Source organism: Rousettus aegyptiacus, unplaced genomic scaffold, assembly GCF_014176215.1.
Source record: "Rousettus aegyptiacus isolate mRouAeg1 unplaced genomic scaffold, mRouAeg1.p scaffold_m13_p_15, whole genome shotgun sequence".
NCBI classification, from domain to species: domain Eukaryota; kingdom Metazoa; phylum Chordata; class Mammalia; order Chiroptera; family Pteropodidae; genus Rousettus; species Rousettus aegyptiacus.
Window position 1 is genome coordinate 13,059,683 of NW_023416290.1, and position 21,719 is coordinate 13,081,401.

The following is a 21,719-nucleotide window of genomic DNA, read 5'->3' on the forward strand; positions in this document are numbered from 1 at the left end:
TGAAGAAAAAAATATTCACTCCTACCCCTGAATGTAGCTGTAGTTCAATCATTTCACCATATTACTATTGCACCAATGTATTTTGGCCCTTTTCTTACTGATTGACATCTGGGTTTGTTCCTTTTTTTTTTTTTTTTTTTTAATAATTATCACCTGTGCACCTAAAAAAGATTCTTGTCTCTCTTCTGGTGTATATGCAAGGCTTCTCTTCAGTATCTATCTTAGAGGAAAACTGCTGAATCAATAAGGTGAATGAAATGCTCAGCTTTATAAGAAAATGCAAAACTACTTCCCCAGATAGCTGTATCAATTTAACGTTCCCATCTGCAATTATTGAAGAAATTTTTGTTGATCTACAGTCTCTCAAATATTCGAAACTATCAAATTTCTTAATTTTGCCAAGTAAATATAAATTACTTTCTCATTACAGTTTTAACTTGCATTTCCTAATTATTATTAAAACTGAATACCTTTTTATTATACTTATTAGCTATTAGTTTCCTCCCCCAAGATATGACTATCCATATACCTTTTGCCCATTTTTCTACTTGGTTAATCTTTTTCTTAAACTGATTCATAAGAATTTTTTATGTTCTCATACTAATCTTTAGTCAGTTATGTTCAAATTTTACCCAGTTCCTAATGTCTTTTTACTTTCCTTAAAGCAATTTTTCATGAACAGAATTTAATCTAGTCATATTTCATCAATCTTTTCTTTTATAATTAGTGTTCTGTGTCTTATTTAAGAAACCTATTTTACTCAAGGTCTCAAGCATATGGACTTGGGAGAATGTAATCTTCACATATCAGAAGCTTTGAGGAATTCAGCTAAATATAAGAGGGACATGTTAAATAATGACTTGCAAGCATAACAAGTAAGGGGAATCCTAGCAAAACATCACTAAATTGTCCTTTTTTGATAGAGCCAAGGAGGACCTAGAATAGACAGGGAGAACACCCTTTATCACTGGAATGACAAGAGTATTCAAAAGCAGTTTTGCTAAAAAGCCAAAGTACTAACAACAGGCATGTCTAAGAGGAAACCTACAAATGAAAACCTACAAATTCTGCCTGGACAAGGGGTAACAGCACCAGGAAAGCCATTGGGCAAGGACACATGACACCCCAAATGCTGAACTGTTAATAAGCAGGGAATAGTGTTTCTTGACATGGTGGTTTCAAGCTCAAAGAATGTCAAATTTCACTTTCTGGAATATCCATTGTACTGACTCTCCCTTCTCACTCTTCAAAGGCTGATGAACCGCTTAACTAGTAAAGTTAGTTTTTATCATGCCTCTCCCATCAACCTCCACATTTGCAATAGAAAAAGAATATATAACTAACACTAACCATTAAAGTATAAAATAAACAACAAATAAACAAAAAAACCCCACCCTATTTGGGGGCAAATACCTGATCAGAATGATCAATCCTCTTCCCTGTTCAATGATGACAGAAAAAAAAAGCTAAAGTGAGTCTTAAATTTTTCTTCCCCCCCCACAAAAAAGGACAATAATAAAACTATAATGGGTCTGGGTTGTAACTGCCAGAAGCTAGACTTGAGGGAAGAATGTAAATACAGAAGAATAGCACAGGATAGTTTTGTAGGAATAATGGAACTATTCTATATCAAGACTGTGGTGGTAGTTACGCAAATGTACAAATGTGTTCAAATTCACAGAACTGTACACCCCCCCAAAAGTGAATTGTACTGTATGATTTAAAAAATATTTTTAAAAAGGATATGTGTACAAATATTTATGGGAGCTTTATTCACAATCTTCGAAAACTGGAAACAATCTAGCTGTCCTTCAAAGAAGGAACTGGTAAATCCATACAATGAAATGGTACTTAGTAATTAAAAGGAACAAAGAATTGATACATAAAATAACATAAATTTAAAGATATCATGCTGAGTGAAAGAAAACAGTCTTTAAAAAATTTACACTGTAATTTCATTATCTGACATTATGAAAAAATGCCTTAGAGAGAGAACAGATGAGTGAATTGGGAGGAAGGGGGAGGGGAGCACCTGATTACAAAGCAGCAAAAGGGAATTTACAATTTTACTGTATGTAAATTTTGAAAAATAAACAAGTTTAAAAGGATATGGAAGAGTTCTAAAGAAGTTTCTAAAAATGATCATTCCAGGAGGTACAGTAAGCTGTGAACAGTCATCTCTGCTCAATAAAATCAAGACAGACTCTGGATCAAAGGATTCAAGTAATAAAACAATCAAGAGATAGAGGTACAGTAGTGGAGCTTAATGTGACAGATAATGTAAGGAAACCAGCACTGTCACTCCAGAATTCAAAACCTCACAAATCAAAGAATCAACACAAAGCAAATCATATCAATACAATGGAATTTCAAATTAGAGAAAGTTTTCAAATGCAGAAAAAAGTAACAAAGAACCAATGGCATTCAAGGACAAAGAAAAATTTGACATATTTGTGACATTAGAAAAAAATAAAAACCTGGCCTATGGCAAAAGGATTAAGGAAAATTATAATAGAGACCAATCTTGTACACATTCTACATACAGGTCCATAATACAAGAATAAAGAAAAATTTTCTATGTACACAGGCAGAAATAGCTATGTCCAAAGAGAGAAAATTTAGGCTAGCAGTATATTATCAAATAATTCTATCTAAAAAGTATCAAAGACTAATAAAATACATTAAGATTCAAAATAAATATGTCGAAGGTGAGTCAGACATTATAAAAAGGATGGCAGTAAACCATTAAATAATTTAAATGTAAATTTTAAAGTTTAAAAATTATGAAGTTTAAATTAGTGTTGTATGTATAAGTATAAAACAATATGTAATAGTCACAAAATTCTTCAAAAAATTATGTAGTAAAAAATAAAACTAGGACTAAATTTTCAGACTGGGTAGAAAAGAAATGTGGGAAGACATACAAGGGTGACCGCTCCTTAGTGGTAGGACGAAGAGAAGTTGATAAACACCTCCCTGCCATGCATCTTCTCTCCCTGAGTAATCTCATCCCACTTCCACGGAATCAACTGGTAAGAACAAACAGCTCCCAAATCTGTGAATCCTACAAATAACTGCCTAATCAAAGAGAGTTCACCACCTGTATTTTTTAAAGGCATCTTAAAATCAGCACACCCTAAAACAAAATCTTCACCTGCATCCCACCTTTCATCCCCCAAATCGTTTCTCCTGATACACTATTTGTAATGGCAGTTACAAAGGTTGAGCAGGTCCTTAAATAGCCATTTGTATTATTTCAAAACAACGTTTCTAACAATTTAGTTCTATTATCAGTAGCAGCAAAATCACCAAGGTGCTTGTTTAAAGATGTACTCTACCAAGTCCCTTATTAAATGCATCAAATTCTCCAGGGGAGGGTCTCAAGAATCTGCATTTTCAAAGAGCACACCAATTGGTATTTATGTGCCCCCAAATTTGGAAACCATTGCTCTAGGATCATTATTTCAACATGATTCACCAGTAAGAAATGTTAGCTGAAACAGTTCCCTTTTCTGCAAAGATTAAGAAGCCACATGATACTTATGTTCACATGCAGATAGCAATCAACTGCTGTTTCTATACACATAGGTTTAAGATCCTGTTTTATCTTAATTTCTACATACGAGCTTTCCACGATAACCAAAATAATTTATTGGAGAAGCTTCTGTTTCATTTTAAAAGACATTCAAATGTACCGTCTATACGAAAAATCTGCTAATTGCCTACTCCATCCATTCTCTTCTCCTAAAAATAGCATCCACCCCCACACCATTTTCTTTTGTAGTCTGAACAGAAAACATTCCCCAGCCTGTCTTGCTGTGTGCTGTGACCAAATCTGGCCAATATGATGCAAGCAGAAGAGTAAGTAATTTTGGGGAAATCTCCCCTGGAGTCTCAAAGGTAAGTAAGTGGCAGAAATCAAATTTTGCAGTCTATCTAAAGCCCAGGTCTTCCCAACTCTATGCTGTCTTCCTACGTCAAATCCCTTTGCACAAGTACTAAGTGCACAATTACAAAAATGCTTCAGGAATTTCAGGAGAAATCCATTTTCCCATAAACTTAATGTTTAAGTTTATTAGTGACTACAGACCCTTGCCAGTTCTTAAGTCTGCTTAATTATAAACGTAGAACTCACTGAGCTTTGATGAACACGACTCAATGATCTTTATCACCTGAGGAGTATGAAGAATAGGCAGGAAGCAAATTCAGAGTAAGGGTTACCCTTGGGAAGGAAAAAGGAAACGATTCAAATGTGGCATCACAGGCCTTCAAGGATGTTTGTCAAGTTCTGTTTCTTAAACTAAGAGGTTTGTTTCCTTTAAAGTTCTTAAACTCAAAATGTTAATATTAAAATGTATTAAAGAATACCCACCCATGCATACCACATCAGTAATAAAAAAAAACCCTACACACAAAAATATTACTATACTCTTACCCTACGCATGGCTTCCTCCTCTTCTTGACGCTTTTCATAATGTGCAAAGTCATCAAAGATTGAGGTGGTATGCTTGAAAGTAGCAATTATTTTAAGCACTTGCTTAGCTTTTTCTAGGGGTACCTCTTGAGTGTCCCTTGAATTGGTAACTGGTTTGTTGTCATTATTTTCTAAGCGAATATGCCGCAATTGATTATTGGGAACATCTTTGACAAAGATCCATTTAACTTCAAATTTGCCCTTCCACTTATCCTGAGACCAGACACCAGCATATGCATTATAGTCCACAACAGACTTCATTTCAGCCACTCCACAAAAATGTCCACTGCCATTCACACTGAAGAGTAAATAGAGTGGGCCTTTCCCATTCAAGGAACGGTAAGCTGCATCCAAACGTTTGTTACCATGCTCAGTACTACACCAGATAGAGTACTTAATGGAACGGTGAATGTCATCCTCAGAATAGCTCTTAATTATAAACACTCGTCCATTCTTCAGGTTCCAGTCAAAGTCTTTGGGATTATAGTTGTTTATGGCCTTTAGCTTTTCCAGCACTGGATGCACTTCCACACTAGACGGTGAAGCGCTGACAGGAACAACACCTAAACCAAAGTTTTCACCACCTGCTCCGTTGTTCTGGTTGAAGCCAGCTCCCCTGTTCCGAGGCGCTACCCAGCGGTTTTGCAGCGGCTGCTGTTGAGGCTGCACTTGGTGAGGCTGGGCCTGTGGCTGAGGTCCTTGTTGCTGCTGTGGTTGTGGTGGCTGAGGCTGCTGTTGAGGCAGTTGGCTTTGCACCAATGGTGGTGGTTGAATTAATGGCTGAGGCTGCTGGATTATAGTTTGAGGAGGCAGAACTGGTTGGGTTGGTGGAGCCTTTACCACAGACCCCTTTTCGTCCCAAGTTCCAATATTCATGTTGTGTTTTATAGGAGGTGGTGGCACAGCAGAACCCCCAATTCCCACATTGCCCTTGGGTTTAAGTTTCGGCTGAGGTTTGGCGGGCTTTCTGGCAATGGCAGCCCAGGAGGTTGGTTTAGGTGCCGCACTGCTAACTGGGGGCACACTATTGGTTGCAATGCTCGTCATACCACTGCTGCTCAAGGCTGTACCTACAGTTTTTGTCACTGCAGCTGTCAGGTCACCACCAATTTTCAGTCCAGTCATGCCTTGCTCAATACTGCTAATGCCAGGCACCTTACTCAAAGTATCACTGCCAAATCCAGCCTGTCCATCAGTAATAGCTCTCCCAAGAGAACTAGGTGGATAGCCATAACTGCTACTATAAGCAGAACTTTGTGTTGATTGTCCCTGAGATCCACTTGTCCCCCATGTAGAGAAATCAGCATTACCAGGAAAAAAGTTAAATCCATGCTGACCAAGAAATGGAGGGGTATTTCCTAATGCCCCAGGTTGACCAAACACACCATCTGGTATATAATGATGTTCTCCATTACTCATTTGTCCATAGGTTGTCAGATATGGCATAGGTTGGTCTCCAGCCGTGGACCATGCTGCTTCCCCAAGAGAATATGGAAATCCAATGGATGGAGCATAGTAACTAGGCATGTATGGATCTGACATTGGCGGATAGCTGTTACTCTGGAAAACAAAAGATAATAATCAGGTATGAAATGTCCTCTGAAGAGTAGGGGGGAGGGAAAGGCATCTGAAAGATTAAAATCAAAGTTTTGAACAAACGAAAAACAGATCTACCTATTCAAAATAAACAGAATTAAAAATTCAAATCCAATTTTATCAACACAAAAACTTGCTGATGAGTATTTTTAACACATTTGTTTATTTAAAAAATCATGATTTTTACTACTTCACTGCAAATTAGTGGTTTTGTCAAAATACTAACTTTAAATAACTTTAAAACATGTTCCATTGGTCACAATTGCCTATCAAACAGCTCAAGCTGATGAGCAGGGATGGGTTACTGTCTCTGACTGCAGAGTTGTCCACAGCGTTAGCACCACCACTTAGAATCCTTGAGCATCCTGGATAAATGGCTTGTTTTCTCCAATTTATCAAACAACGCTAACCATTTATTTCCCCATTCTTTCAGTAGTTTTAGCTGAATGGGATTTTTTTTCCTTAGCTCTATGAAAGTAACTTAAGCGGTCTCCCTTCAAAAGGCAACAAGGCTTCAGTTTTGGTTCTAGTAAGAACAAAGCTGTAGGAAGCGACTCAAAATTTAAAAAAAAAAAGTGGTCAACGTGTTCTGAATTAGTACAGCTTTGATTATAACTGTAAATATTTTTAAATGTTTTGCTAAAATTTAAGATAAATTTTTAATTGCTAAGTGGAATATTAATTAAAGGAATGCACCTTGGTAGTAAAGAGGAACAGGACTTCCAGTTAGTAATGATGGAAAATAACTCAAAACTTACTTTCGCCTTTTACTTCAAACTTGGTTATGAGACATTATCATAATCTCACAATTTATATAAAATAATCGCTTTAAAAGTTTATTCATAATTCAAAAACAAGTAATAGTGAAATTTTACTATGTTTTTATATATATACACATATATATATATATAAAAAACCTTTAAATAAAGTGATGTGAAATTTTTGGTATTACCCTCATATTCAAGAAACTAATTGGAAGGGGAAAATAGTTATACATATAAAAAGTGATAATCAATGGACATAACGAATATACTTGTAAGAACAAATGCACATACCCTTTACCCACAGCATAAACTTAGAAACACGACCTGAAGGGGCTTTGTAAGTCTAAAGTGAAACCATGAAGTGTCTAAATTCTAATCCCAACCCAGGATTTATCAGCTACATGAAAGTAGCCAAGCTACAACTCTGAACAGTTTTCTCATCTACTAAAATGAAATAAAGATACAGTGCCTAGGCTAAGTATTCAATCAACAAGTTACATTTACTGACACAACTTGCCTCTTTAAAATGTAAGTTAATCAGCAAGCACATGGCATAATAATTTCAAAGCTAGTCCAGATCTTAAAGAGTATAAAGTCATGGCACGATACAGTAGCTACGCAAGAATATGGGCTCAATTCTGTATTCCTTCGCTTTTTGTCAGTGATCTCATCAGATCGTTAAATAATTTTTCTAACTCTGTTTCTTCACTGGTCAAATGGAGATAATATCTACTGCTTTAATAAACTGTAAATATATTTTAAGATCTACTTTGTTCATTGCAAAGTGCTATATGGAAGTATAAGAATTAAACTTTTACATTTAGTTTTTATTTGAAAACTAAAACATTAAATGTTCTTACCTAGAACCTCAAAATCATTTATAATTATTATCCCTTAGCCCTGTGATGTAGGTCAATTATTTTTCTCTTATCTCAAAGAAACCAGAATAATAATAAATTCATGATCATTGTTCTGACCTAAAGACATTTTAATAAAACTCAATTGTAACTGACAATCGTTCAGTTATAACAATATCCATTCTTACTTCACAAATCCAAACTTCCAAGAAAAAACACTGTACAATTTCTTAGAAGTTCAATAAAAGAAAAGACTGAGGCATTATTCAAGAATAACAGCATTTCTGCAAAGAGTAAAACAAAACTGTCTTCCATAAGATTCTGAGGTACTTCAAACTCTAGAGTTCAATTCTGAATTAAAAACAAAAAGTCTGGTATACTTTTAATGCTTATCTGTACGTTCCTCTAACATTTAAAAACATTATTGTACTTTTCAGGAAATATAATTTATGTATCTCTAATAAGAATGTCACAAATCTATTAGACATGACTCAACTTGAATATTTCAGCAACCATAATTCATTCCCTAATTCTAGAAGATAATCTAACCCATTCATTCAATAAATACTCAAAGAAAGCTTACTATGTCCCAGATCACAGTGTCAATCACTGAAGAAATAGATGAAGAACATGGTCTCTGACCTGAAGGATTTCACAGATCTAGTGAGGAAGACAGATTTACCCTACAATTTGATAGGTATTGTAATGGAAGTAAAACAAACCCTCTAGTAAAAAAAGGAGGATGCAAGTAATTGGGGGAATCAGAAAAGACCTCACGAATTGATAGACTTTTAAGTCTGTGTATATAAAAAGTACATATTGAAAACATGAAAAAATATATTTATATTTTCAAAAAATAATGGTAAGTCCCATTTCCCTGAGTGAGTAAGATGGAGAAGGTGGACCATAGATAAGGCAGGGAGGGTGAGCTGTGTTAATTCTTTAACATGACAATGGCGCAATCAGACTTTGACTTCAAGACTGCTAAGGAGTAATGCAGCATTACCAGTTAGGAAATCAGGCAACAGGCAAAGACAATAAAGACTTTAAACTAAGGGCAGGGACACAAAATAACAAAACTCAAAATATTATTTTACTTTGTTCGTTTTCTATACCTCTTCCCTGATCATCATGGCTAGAAATTTATTTTCCCATATATACAAGCAGACAAACTCCAACTTCATTTTTCCAATTAATTCTTTGAATTTATAATAGCATCTCTAATGGTTCCAGTGAAACTTGAATTTTCTGATCAACTGAATAATTTGATTATTCTCTGGAACTATAGAGAACTAATTTTAAAACCAAAAGACATTTACTTAAAATTAATATAAAAAATTATCCCCTTTTTAAGTGAGCACCAGAAAATAGAAATATGCTGCCACAGAAGGCCAACAATCTGTTTTGAAATATTCCTGGGTTTGATTTGAATTGGACCTAAGTATAGAAAACAATTTAACCAAAACATTAAACATCTTTCCAGATGAAAGATTCATTTCTCTTATTTATATTAAAATCAGATAACATTTAAAGTCATAATATGTATTTAGTTGAAATTTTTTTAAACAATTATTTCAGCTAGTTCAGTACAACCTATAGATGCATAATTTTAAATATGCAGATAATTAGTTAAAATATTTCACCAATAAACCCAGTTTTCAATAATCTGGTCTCAAAGGTCGATTTTTAATTTTTTATTTCTATTTCATCTAATTATGAGTATCTTAAATTCTTACACAACCTACTTTTTCAGATTTCAGGTAATTTTCCATTTTTCTCTCCCCCCAGTTTTCAATATTCAAGTGTTAGCGCTCTTTCAAAAGTAAATATGTACCCTGACTACAGATAATTATTTTTAATATTATAGAAAGATAATAGCTGAAAACTTATCTATTCATACTGGCAAGGAGAAGGAAGTAAAATACAGCCTTACTGGTATCAAACTTTAATACCTCTTTAGAGAACACATGAAAATATTGATTCAAACATCATAAAATAAAATGATTTAATTAATATAAAGCACAAGACCTTCCATTTAAATATCACATCAAAATCTATAAAAAATCTTTATAGATTTTTTTGCCAACCTAAGGAAGCTTTTATGATACAATTTAAAAATTGGGTTCACTAAGGTAAATGCCTCTATATTCTCAAAAAATAATTTTCCAACACTTTTAAGTTTTTTACAAGTAACCTTATGCAAAATTCCAACATATAAAACAGATAAAAAGCAGAGCACAGCTCTGGTTGAGGTAGGGGTGGGATCCAGGGTACCATCCCTTGGTCTCCCCTAAGCAGACCTGAAGCACCTCTGTGGAATGCCAAATAATCATTCTTCTAAGCCCCTGTGACAAATGAATTATAAAATATCTGTTACCAAATAAAACAAGGATTTACAGTAGCAATTCTCAAACATTTATGATTCACTAAAATTACCGGAAAAGAGTTCGAACAAATAAGTCAAAGGATCTGCATACTATATCCTTATCACAGAAATTCATTTTATACTTTATATATAAAGTATGAAATTGAGTAGTAAAAAAAACAATTATTTAGACCAAATAAATCTCCCAAACTCATCTGATCATAAAGACTTGTTTGGGGAGAATATCTACTATTCCTCATAAATATCGGAATTTCTCAAAGAAGCTACAACCACTGCCATAAAGGATATTAGCTGAGGCTACTGTATGGGCCCAGATATAATACTGTCTCTTTCTTTTAAAACTTGCACTACATTTATAACAAATGATCTTCCTCTATTTTCCAATGATACATTCTTTCACCACCTTTAAGTGGAAAGTAAATTTGTTATTATGATCATAAAATATATTACATAAATATGAAATGAACGTTTTCATTCTTTTAAAAGTAGCCAAACTTTCATAGATCTTATCACCTGTTTTTCCTCTTTATCATTTATTTATTCCCTCCCAACATATTGCTAGGAATGCAGATCAAGAGATAGAAGGGATGGTTAAAGAAAAACTACTGAGAGTGTAAATCAGGCTGAACATAACCACGGATCTCTACAGTCCTAAAAATAATTCTACATCCCACAAATTGGAAATGTTTTGTTCACATTTGCTCTACAACTGTAAAATTCTGTAATAATATTTGGTGCCTTGTTCTTTTATAGTTTAAAAAAACCAGAGGTTGAGATTTTAAGATACGTTTTTTCTTCTTTTATTAAACAAAATGACAAAAGCAGTTTCATTCCAGAATGTTCTCCCTAACGTAACTGGTTAATAAGGGTTTTTCAAATTTATTTCTAGTAGCTACATTTTTATTAACATGCAGAAATGGTATACAGAGACCAAAGAATACCATTTGTTTTTCAATGGTTAAATCTAAACTATACCTGTATACAAATTCACAAAATTATTTGTGAAAAATCCAAACACAGACCAAAAAATACCTTCAGAAGCCACCAAAAGCCTCCATGCCTACACCACAGAAGGTGTTTATAAAGACTTCATTATTTATCTTTATCTATTACATGACCAGGTTATAGTAAAACTTCAGTGAAATTCAAATTGGAATGCTTTAAAAAGAAAACTACATTTAATTGAAAACCTCAGGCACAAAGTAGTCCTATCCCACAAATCTCTAGCCAATTAAACCTTGTAATATCTTAAGCTATGAAGATATGATTGATATTAAAAGATTAAAAATTCTTTTCAACATTCAAAAAATTACAATACATACAAATAATGTTTATCTTTAAATCTTTGTATTTCGTAATCTAGTTTCAGCTGTCCGTAATTTTTAAAGAACTCTCCTGTGACATAAACCTGCAAATGCTACTCACTATTATGCACACACACTAGATTACTTCATGTTATGGTTAGTGTTATTCAATTAAAATATCTATTGGAAAACTCAATTACTACTAATATAAGTTCAATTTCCTAAACATGGGACCATCAGACTTACCTGATTTGTCTGGCTACTTAAGTATGGCTCAAAATCATCATCATTTACAGCATCTTTTTGATGAATCGAACCGTTTTGTACTGAAACTAAAAAATATGTTTGTATTAGATATGTTGTAATTATCCTTATGAAATTCACAGCGCAACCTAAACTTTCGGTATTTTTCAAACCTATTCGTAAAAAGTTATCCTGACTTCTTTGTCCTTTTCTTTTAAAAACTCTTAAGGATTAACTTAATTTTGGATACGAATATTTATGTGCCACTGAAAATTTACAGATCTTGTACAGATTAAGCCCAAGATTAGAAAAATACAAAGGACATTTATACTTCTCATTACCAAGAACATAAATATCCCAATTTCTTAGTAAGAAAACTAAGTTTAAGTTAAATTAAAATGTTGCAAGAGTTCTCTAACACTGTATTTGAATCCAAAATATCACTTCAAATAGCATTGTGACATTGATTTCTCTCTGTTAAATCTCTGTATTAGTTAGTCCATGTATTAGTCCAATAAAGTAAAGATTGAAATAACTATTTTGTAACTAAAGTTACAATAAAGTAACTAAAATCCACCTGAAGCAATATTGCAATGAACATATTTATGAAAAAATCTAAGAAGGGCTTAATTCTAAACCAAAAAAAAAGTAAGCTTTCACATGAAAGTACAAATAAAATTCAGACACTACAGATAACCAGATAACCATGATTACTCTTGCAAAACACAAGAAAACCTGTCAACAATTTATAATGCCTTATTAGTTCAGAGATCATTTCCATTAAAGCTCTGTAAGGTTATTCTCTTGGCAATGCCTCAGAGGCTTTTCAGCAGACCTGAGGTAAGAAGGCTCTGAGTTTGAATACTAAGCCCAACACTGAGAAGCTGGGCAATCTTCAGGGATTCAGGCTCTGTAACTCTGACTACTCCTCTGCTCAAGGAGATTATTAATAGTACGTACCTACCTCACCTCATCTGAGCACTCAATGACAGTATAATCTTGGATATTATTACATAAAATATTACAAGATCCAAAGAGGACTAAAAATTACTTTAGGACCACAGAAGTTTTACAAGACTAAACTTGATGTGCTGGCATTGTCTATATAAATATACCAGACTACACTACTTTTAAAACACATATGAGATGAAAAAAGTTGAGCTTTTCTGATGGATGTTGACTAATCTCTTAGAAACAAACAAAATCTCAATATCTGAAGATTTATGACTTAAAAAATAGTGTCATAAAGTATTATAAACTATGCTTGGGGGCAATGGATTTAAGTTGTGTGTTCTTATATAACAGTGTATGATTTTTATTTTCCCTAATTTTAAGTTTAGATCACCTACAACGTAATGAGTTGACAACAGCATGGGAGTGGACAGGTGAAATTCTTTAGTTCTGTCTCCCACTGAGCAGTAAGGATCAAAGAAATGATGCTATTCTGTGAAGCTATCAAAGTAAACCTCTTAGGACACTACTGTTGCCCCTCAAGGACTACAAGAGCAACCTGAAGGTCAACTTGATCTTGGCTCTATCGAGATGCTTTAACGTCGTATGATAAGGATTATATCATAGACAGGTTTGAACTAAATGTACTCTCCAGAATTTATGTTAATAGCCACTAGAAATGAAAATAAGGAGGTGGGTGGATACCTTAGGTTATTTCTGGTAGGCTGATCATGTCAGCCCAAGAGATTCTAACATACTTCTCCTTTACCACTGGCTTCACCACTCCTTTATCAAAAGTAGTTTATGCATGGTCTATTGCCTCTTAAAATATAATTCTTCACTACACAATTGGATTATTACACTAGCATGTTTTTGAAACAGCTACCCATTTCAAAATTACAACGATCTATTTCTTGCTTTCATTAGAATCTCAGAAATTTAAGCCATACTGCTAGTACAGTAAAAAGTACCTACTTAAAATTTATCTAAATATGTATTATACTGCTCTTCTTATTTCCTGTGTTCTATCCTTTCTCTTCTTCTAAGAGGTTGAGACTGAGAACAAAACATTCACACGAACTAATAGTCTACAATCATTTATAAGTGGAGTCCTAAAAGATTATTCAAGGAATATGTCAATCTAAGAGAAAAAATGTTTAATTAAAAGTGTTTTACGCATACTGACAAGCAATTTGAATTAAATTAGAATCTGAATAAGCAGCTAGCCCTCGAATTTCAGAAGCATACATTTAAGAAATTCAACTGTCTTAAAGACTTTAGTTTTTGAACATTACTTAATGACAATCTAATGTCTTGGAGACAGAAAGTCATTATATAGTAATGAAATCCAAGCCTGTTCCATAGTCTGTAAAAGTTTCTTCAGGGAAAAAAGAACAGATGACTTACATGAGTCTTCGCCTGTTTCCTCTGCTCTATGAAGCAGAGTCAAATCAAGATAGAACATGGGCCTTAGGAGCCAGGTGATTCTTTGCTCTGGTCTGACTACATCAAGTTAGGAAAGTCAACAGATCTGTGCATCATGTTTTCCCACCTACAAAAACAGCGACAATACCATATACCCTCTATCTCCTTACAAGAATGTTTTGAGGATTAATAATAAAATGAGGGCTAAAATGACAGTTAAGTGTTTTGCAATCATTTCCAGGTGGGAGGGTGGGGAGAGGTTGCAAAAGAATATTGCCAAAATACAAGGCATTTTCAACAACTTTTCTGAAACACTTAGATATAGCCAAATTTAACCTAATTCTTTCAAACTGCAGTTGTACCAAACAATGAAATATGTCTCCATGCTGGGAGGGGAAGAGAGAAGGGAGGAGCAAAAATATAAATCCCTTTCCCTACACTTGCCTATATATAAACTTAAGAGATATAAGGAAGCGGGCAGCAAGGCCCGAGGCTACAAAGAGTATGAGATCTGACACTTTTCTCTGGGGTGCCTGCAGGAGAAGCCAGCACACTTTTATTCCAGCAAGCAAAAATTCTTGTTAATAAACAAAAGTAATATAAAGTCACTTTTAAATTATGGACCAATAGGTAAAAAACCATCCTTAAATTTTACTATCCTTCATTACTACTTTGGCCAAGAGTAAAAAGAATTTTAATACTTAACATGGGGACAATCGATCAATTAAAAAAAAAAATTCAAACTTATAAACAAGTAAACCTAAAACTACTATTTATACTACAAAAGCATTTTTGCCTTACAAAGATATTGATATAGAATTCCTTTCAAATTTTAGTTCCTTTAGTGCATTTACATCATTAAAGATACACACAAAAACACTAAGCAGAAAATCAAAGACACTAAAGCCAGGTATAAAGCTAAGGCTGTCAACTAAAGATAATTCCAAAAAGAAACATAGCATCTCTGAAATTATATTAACTGAAATGGATTCTGCTTTCAAAATTCTGACAATTCCTCAGGGATATGTATTCTTCGTAAGTCTGATAAGTTCTGAATTCAAGTTTAATAATCATGTTCTTAGAATACTAAGGCTGTAGTTCAAGAAAAATAACTTTGTTTTCTGCGTCATAAAAGTAAACAGAGTAACTGTAAAATAACTTCACTAGCTTGGGAACCAAGTCAGCTAAGGTAGAGTAGTTTTTCTCAAACACACACATAGCTACTTGTATCAGTTCACTGGAACTGTTGCTTTCGCCTGTAATTCTCCCTGCAAAGGCATAAAAATACAAATGATGTATATGTGTATTTGTGCAATTGTAGTATTTACCATTTTAAAGCATCTTAAATGGTTACCAATACTTTTAGGCCAGTAGTTTTTCCCTCCCCCAAGTCTTAAGCAGTAGTCTCTCTGCACCCTAAAAACAAATGAAGTGAGAAACCCAGCAAATATAATAGCTCCCAGAACAATGGACTACTGTAATTACAACAATCCTTATAACATACAATAGGATTTGTGACTAGAATCACTACCTTTATTTTATAGAAGGGAAATTTTGACCAAAAGGTGCCATGTGTTCAAGCTGAATTGGAGAGTTAACAGCCACAAACAGTATTAAAACACAGATCTGGGAATCCTAGTCTATCACTTTACTCATGGATGAAATTATCAACTGAATAATCAGGGAAAAAGAAAATTTCCTGGGATAAAGAAGAATCTGAATAAATATTTTGTATGTGTGTCTAAAGACATCCAACCAAGGTGATACTGATGTATGAAAACCATTTTAATAACCAAAAAATACTTATCTAAGGTTAATATGCAATACTGTTTACAGGTAATTTATATGTATAATATCGAAGCTGTCATTATGACATACCTAAGTGAAATGACTGTTACAGATCAAACTTATAGTAATGACTTACTAAATAGATGCTACTTTGTTTTGTTAAACAAGTACTTCATAGAACTTGCACACTTACCTTAAAGCAGATAACACAAAACACTTAGCATTTCAAAAAGCCTTGCAAAGTGCCACCTCCCCAAAGATCTAGGATAAAATAATTTATGCTAGGCAATAATGACAATAAATTTCACATATCTCCAAGTCTATATACTTCCTAATGGGAAGGCTAGCAAAAAAAAAAAAAAGATCGTTTTTAAATTTACAAATAAATTTTTTTAAAACTCACTTAAAATAACTCAACGATAAATATCAAACTGAGTTTTATATGCAAATAATTCTGAAGTTAAAATTTTTAGCTCCAAAAATTAAATTCTAGAAATTAAAATGTCTAAATGTTTACACACTCCAATAAAACAGATCTTTAATCAAAACAAAGCAATAAATTTGTTACCTAATATAGTGCCATATATCTGGTATGTATAAACTGTCAAACTGTACTACAACGCAAAGAAAATTAACTAAGCTGTGTATACAGCACCTACTCCTTTCAAATTTGCTATAGCAAATAAGACCCTGAAGACTAAAAACAGCACCAATAAAAGACTGATTTACATCTAAAAAGGTACTGTAGACCTTATTTTCTAGACAATATTTTGATACTTAAATAAAAACAGGAAGCATAATTCTACTTAGTCTAATTTCAAGCCCTATTACAAACTACTATAAATATACAACTCATTGTAATATTATTTAATTGGCACTGTCCCAAGAAAGCAGTTATTGTTCTATACTTACTCATCACATGTTCAATGTCATGTTTCAGTCAGCTGACTGTATTATTTCATATTAATACAAAATACACTTATTTTTTTGAAATGCTTTACTTTCAATAGTATTTTTTAAACTAAATAGTAAATCACTTAGTTCTAAAAGGAACTTCATAAATTATTTCCTTCACAGTCCTTTCTAAAATATCAAATTGAGTCCCACCCTGCAATCGGGACTGTCCAGTTTTGATCTTTAACGTGTTATTGCCTCATTGCCAACTTACTTCAATAGAATCAGTGGTTAACAGAACAATTTTCACTTATGTGACATGGAATACTATGTGGTTACATGCTCCACTGCAACTGACGCGGCAAACAAAGTACACATCTTATCTATAGACATACATAGAAATTTTTGTGGCAGAAATTACATAATATAGATAAATTGCAAAATTAAAGAAACGTCACTGGAGTCATACTACCTCCTGAACTAAGGAAACTGTTTCATGTACCATTTTGGTTTCTATAAAAGTGGCTTCAAAGCAAGGAACTTCCTAAGTTTTGGACAGCTTTTGGCTGTATTAGCCGTGATAAATCTTTCTTCGATCCCACATTAAAAAAAAAAAAAAAGGAGCAAAAACAACTAACCCCTACTACGCAAAAAAAAAAAAAAAAAAAAACATTCAACATTGAGGAATAAGATAAAAATATCCAAACTCACCTTTATTTCCTTGCCCTTTAGGTCTCTGTGTAGCAAGACCAAAGGTGTCGTAATGAAAAGGGGAAAAAAAAGAGAAAAAGTGTGTTAATCAAAGACGTTATCAAAGACAAGTTATTTTAAACCGCGTAGGAGTAAAAGCCACCATATTCTCCATGGCCACCAATTTCCCAACCGCCCCCAGTCTTTAAACCTCCTAGCCTCCACTCGATGTCCGTCTCCCGAGCTCGCCTGGGCTCAGCCCCACGTCTGCCGCCCTCAGGATGCGGCCTAGGGCCCGGAAGAGCGGTCCTTCCCCCACCCGCCGCGGCCCCGCGGCCTCCCGCCTCGGCCGCAGACGCCGGGGCCAGGACGCACGCCCCGGCACCGGCCGCAGGACCGCATCAACTTGCGCCCGGGGCACCGTTATAGTGCCGGCAGCGGCGGCGACGGAGTGGAGCCGAAGCCCCACGCGAGGGTGGAGCTCCAGGGCTCGGGCCTTTGCCGAGCCTGAAGCCTCGGCTCCCTCACCTGATCCACGCTAGTGGCTGACATTCTTCACCGCAACCCGAGAGCTGCTGCTGCTGCCGCCGCTGCCGCCGCTGCTGCTGCCGCCGCCGCCTGGGCCTCTCCCCGTGCACTCACAGCAGTCGGCTGCCGCCCTCGGCCGACTTGACTGTTCCAGCCGCTGCCGCCGCTCGCTGAGAAGCCAGAAACAGGGCCTCGCGCTCGGGAGTCGCTGGACGGGGCCCGTCTCTTCTGCTTGCACGCTACTCTTCCCCTGTCGCTCTCCGCTTCTCGGGTCCACAATGGCGGACAGACTTCTTAGTCTCACTTCCGCTCCGAGGCTCCCTGACCTTCCGCTCTCCACTCTGACGTCCGCGCTCACCTCGCTCTTCCTCCCCACCCTCCCGCCCCCGGCCTTGGCTCCGCCCCGCACGCCACGTCACCGGAGACAAGCCGTACGGCCGCCCCCTGGGCGCATGCGCCAAGGAGAGACCACGCCGCCTCCCCACACGCACGCACGCACGCACGCACACATACCGCCCCTGGCAGTTAGTGCCCGCTTTCAGGGTCTCTTCCGTGGCTTTCTGCTGACCCGTTTCGAGGCCGCAGGGCAGGTGTCAGGAGGCGGCAGCGGGGAGCCAGGCCAGAACTGGATTCCGGGGCATTCTGGGCGGGAAGTGGGCCTGGGCGGGAGGCAGCGTCTGTCGGGGATTAGAGCAGAGCAGAGCCGGCGGGGCCCTCCTGGCGGCGGAATGAATGTTGGCGGGTTGCAACGCCGAGCCAGGATTCGCGCCCGCCTGGGATGAACGAGCAGTGGTGGCGGGTTCCTCCACAGGAGCATCCCGAGACCATCCAAAGCCTCGTGGGCGGCTGGGTGAGTCAGCCGCCCTCGGGACAGACTTGCTGGGCCGTCTGCACGAGTCAGCACGTGCAGCGAAAGTTCAATGGGTTTGGAGCTCTGGGCATTGACACTTAAAAGCGAATAATAGGAGGTGCGGCAAGTGTTTGTACTCTCCAAATCCCGGGAACATGATTGGAATAACTCGATTCGTCCGGAACCTGTAGAGCAAACTGCCAGCCAGTTCATGGACTTGTGTTCCTCTCCCCACACTTTAAGTTGATTTTGATGAATAAAGTTACTTTGGGAAAGATAAACGAAGTTGCAGGACGTTCTTCAGTCTTAAAAGGAGAGATGTTTAAAGTTTCGGCAGAAACTGGTAAAGTTACTTTTCTGTAAATGGCAAAACCAAAGTGAGGATTTGCAACATTTTGAAATTTGCAATAAAGGCAAAAATTCCTTGCCTAACAGGCATGGTGTGGCCTCTCTATATAGAGAGAAACTTTGACCAAATTCTTCCAAAGCCATCAAATAGGCGGTAATTTAGAAAAGTGTAAAATTGCTGAATTATAGGACTAATTTTGTTGTAACGATGCAACAAGAATTTTAATGCAATGACTGAAACTTATCTTAAGAGTTCACTGTTTCTTAAAAACCACCAAGAGGTGTTTTTCAGGTCTGGTCGGCTTCCCAAGCTCTCCCATTTCGCCACAGGTCCCAAGGACTCAGCGTGATTTTCAGTTCAAGCTGACATTCTTGCCTGCCATTTCCCAAGACTTCCCCACCCTTCCAGTTTTGCTCTTAATCTCTCCAGTCTACCCAGCCTCCATTCCCATAAAGACCTTTTAATTTGAGAGAGTTTGCTACTACATGTTATGAGTGGGGAAATTGAGAGTATACAAAAGGAAACGTGAAATCCTGCAGGCCTGTGTTTGAGCCTTTATTATCTAAGTTAAAAACCATGGTTTTGGATTGAATTTGAGATTGAATTCTAGCTGGCTAGAATTAGTTGTATAACTGAAACTTTCTATGCCTTAGTTTGCTCATGAGTATAATAGATCAGCTAAGTACAATTTCTGGCACAGAGTAAGCTTTCAACAAGCAGTGCTATATATAGGGTTAGTTTCTGGTTCCTTGACTAAATAATTCCCAGAATGGTGGTAATAGCTTGTATTCACTGAGTGTTCATTATATGTCAGGTACTAATCCTCACAGCATCCTTGTGTATTATGTACTATTATAAGAAGTAACACAGTGAGGTTAAGAAATGTGCCCAAAATAACACAGTCGCTATCCAAAAGATGGGAATTTAAGATAGAGGCTTGTTTTTCGCTCCTGCAAAAGAAATCTTGAGTCATCAGTCCAGGGCTTAGACTGCTGTCACAATGTCAGGTACTAGGCTCCTTCTAGCCTCTTGCTCCACCATCCTCATGATAGCATTTCCACCTATGGTCTAAGATGACTGCTCAACTTCCAGCCATCATAATTCCTCCCACCAGCAGAAAGCAAGGTGAAGAAAGGCACATCTCTTCCCTTTAAGGACGTTTTGTAAATATTGCATTTTCTGTTTGCCTACCACCTACTAACTAGAACACGGTCTTATGAAAATACCTAGTTGAAGGAAACAAATTGATATATCTTGGGTGGCTATGTGCTCAGCTAAAAATAAGGTTCAGGACAGAAGGAAAAGGACAATGGATAGTGAAAGATTAAATAGTAATAGACTGATACTTTTTCACAACTTGACTAGGGTTATGGTTTTTAGAAAGGCTCGGATGAGGTGCCTTGGGCACCTGACGTCAATATAACTTATCATTGGTGATGTCAATCTGAGTCATTTGATCTAAATGGTGTCTGCCAGGATTCTCTGTGGCAAAGTTACTATTTTCCACTTTTCCATACTCTAGTCTTAGGAGGTGAGTCATTAAATCAATTCGACAGTCAAAAAGGAAATTTAAACTCCACTTCCTGGAGTACTCACATGTATTATTTGGGATTCGTGTGCAAGAAAGTTTTGTCCTTTCTCCCATATTTCTATTATTCTTCAGGTTATATAATCCAGTACTGTCATTATTTTGTTGCTCAAGTTGTTCCAAGCTCTGGCCACTGGAGGATCAGGTTATTTTGTGTGCGTCCTTTTAATATGCACCGGTCTCCCCCTGCCCCGAAGCACTTCACTTTGGAGCACAACTTTTTCATTCATTCCCTAAGGGTTCCCTAAAACAATGGGTATCAAAGTGTGGTCCTGGGAGGAAAGCATCTGTGTTCCCCTGAGAATTTGTTAGAAACGCAAATTCTCTAGGACCCCACTCCATAGTTACAAAGTCAAAAACTCCAGGGTTTTGTCAAGCCCTGTTCTGAGGCACTAAAGTTTTAAAACCATTGTACTTAAGTTTTCTCAAAGATACAGGTCAAAAATCTACCCAAAGAACCCATAAATTCTGTTATTAGTCTTGGTGAAAGTGTTTCTGAAAAACTTCTGGTTATTTGCATTAAAAATAAATCAGACTAGACATGAACAGATATTTCACCAAAGACGATGTAGGAGTGGCAGATAAACACACGAAAAGATGTTCAACATCTTCAGCCATTAGAGAAATGTAAATTAAAGCCACAATAAGATCACTACCCACTTACTAGAATGGGTAGAATAAAGTGACAGCACGAAATCCTGGCTGGGTTGTAGAGAAACTACATCACTGGTACGTTGCTGGAGGGATTATAGCTGCTATGGAAAAGGGCTAGATAATTTCCTTAAAAATTAGACATGTAACTACCAGTGGTAGTCACATTCTTGGACACTTTTCCCAAGAAAATGAAAACTTGTGGTTGGCTATATAATGCCTAGCAATGATGTCCACATCCTAATCCCCAGAACTTGTGAATGTGTTACCCTGCATGGCAAAAAATTATCTGCAGTTGTGATTAAATTGAGTTCTTGAGATTGTTAACCTAAAATTAAAAAGCCCAAATGAGATCAAAGAATTGAAATTTGACAAGCACAG

The 21,719-nt window shown here is 36.4% G+C and overlaps 1 protein-coding gene across 7 annotated transcripts in view; it reads right to left on the reverse strand.

Moving 5' to 3' along the window:
- Positions 1-18,265, reverse strand: part of YTHDF3 (YTH N6-methyladenosine RNA binding protein 3) — a 34,272-nt gene extending 16,007 nt beyond the window's left edge. Inside the window, exons 1-6 of one of the 7 annotated variants that reach the window (XM_036232824.1) lie at positions 17,901-18,239; positions 17,394-17,418; positions 13,983-14,127; positions 11,628-11,713; positions 4,436-6,034; positions 4,136-4,222 (exon numbers count right to left, since the gene is read on the reverse strand). In XM_036232824.1, coding sequence (XP_036088717.1) covers positions 4,169-4,222; positions 4,436-6,034; positions 11,628-11,713; positions 13,983-14,040 — 1,797 coding nt within the window. In that variant the 5' untranslated portion in view covers positions 14,041-14,127; positions 17,394-17,418; positions 17,901-18,239 and the 3' untranslated portion in view covers positions 4,136-4,168. Of the gene's footprint in view, positions 1-4,135; positions 4,223-4,435; positions 6,035-11,627; positions 11,714-13,982; positions 14,128-15,981; positions 16,050-17,393; positions 17,419-17,900 lie in introns of those variants that run through there. The other 6 variants (XM_036232825.1, XM_016165878.2, XM_016165879.2 and 3 more) reach the window with 6 other exon arrangements.
- Positions 18,266-21,719: the final 3,454 nt, after the last annotated feature.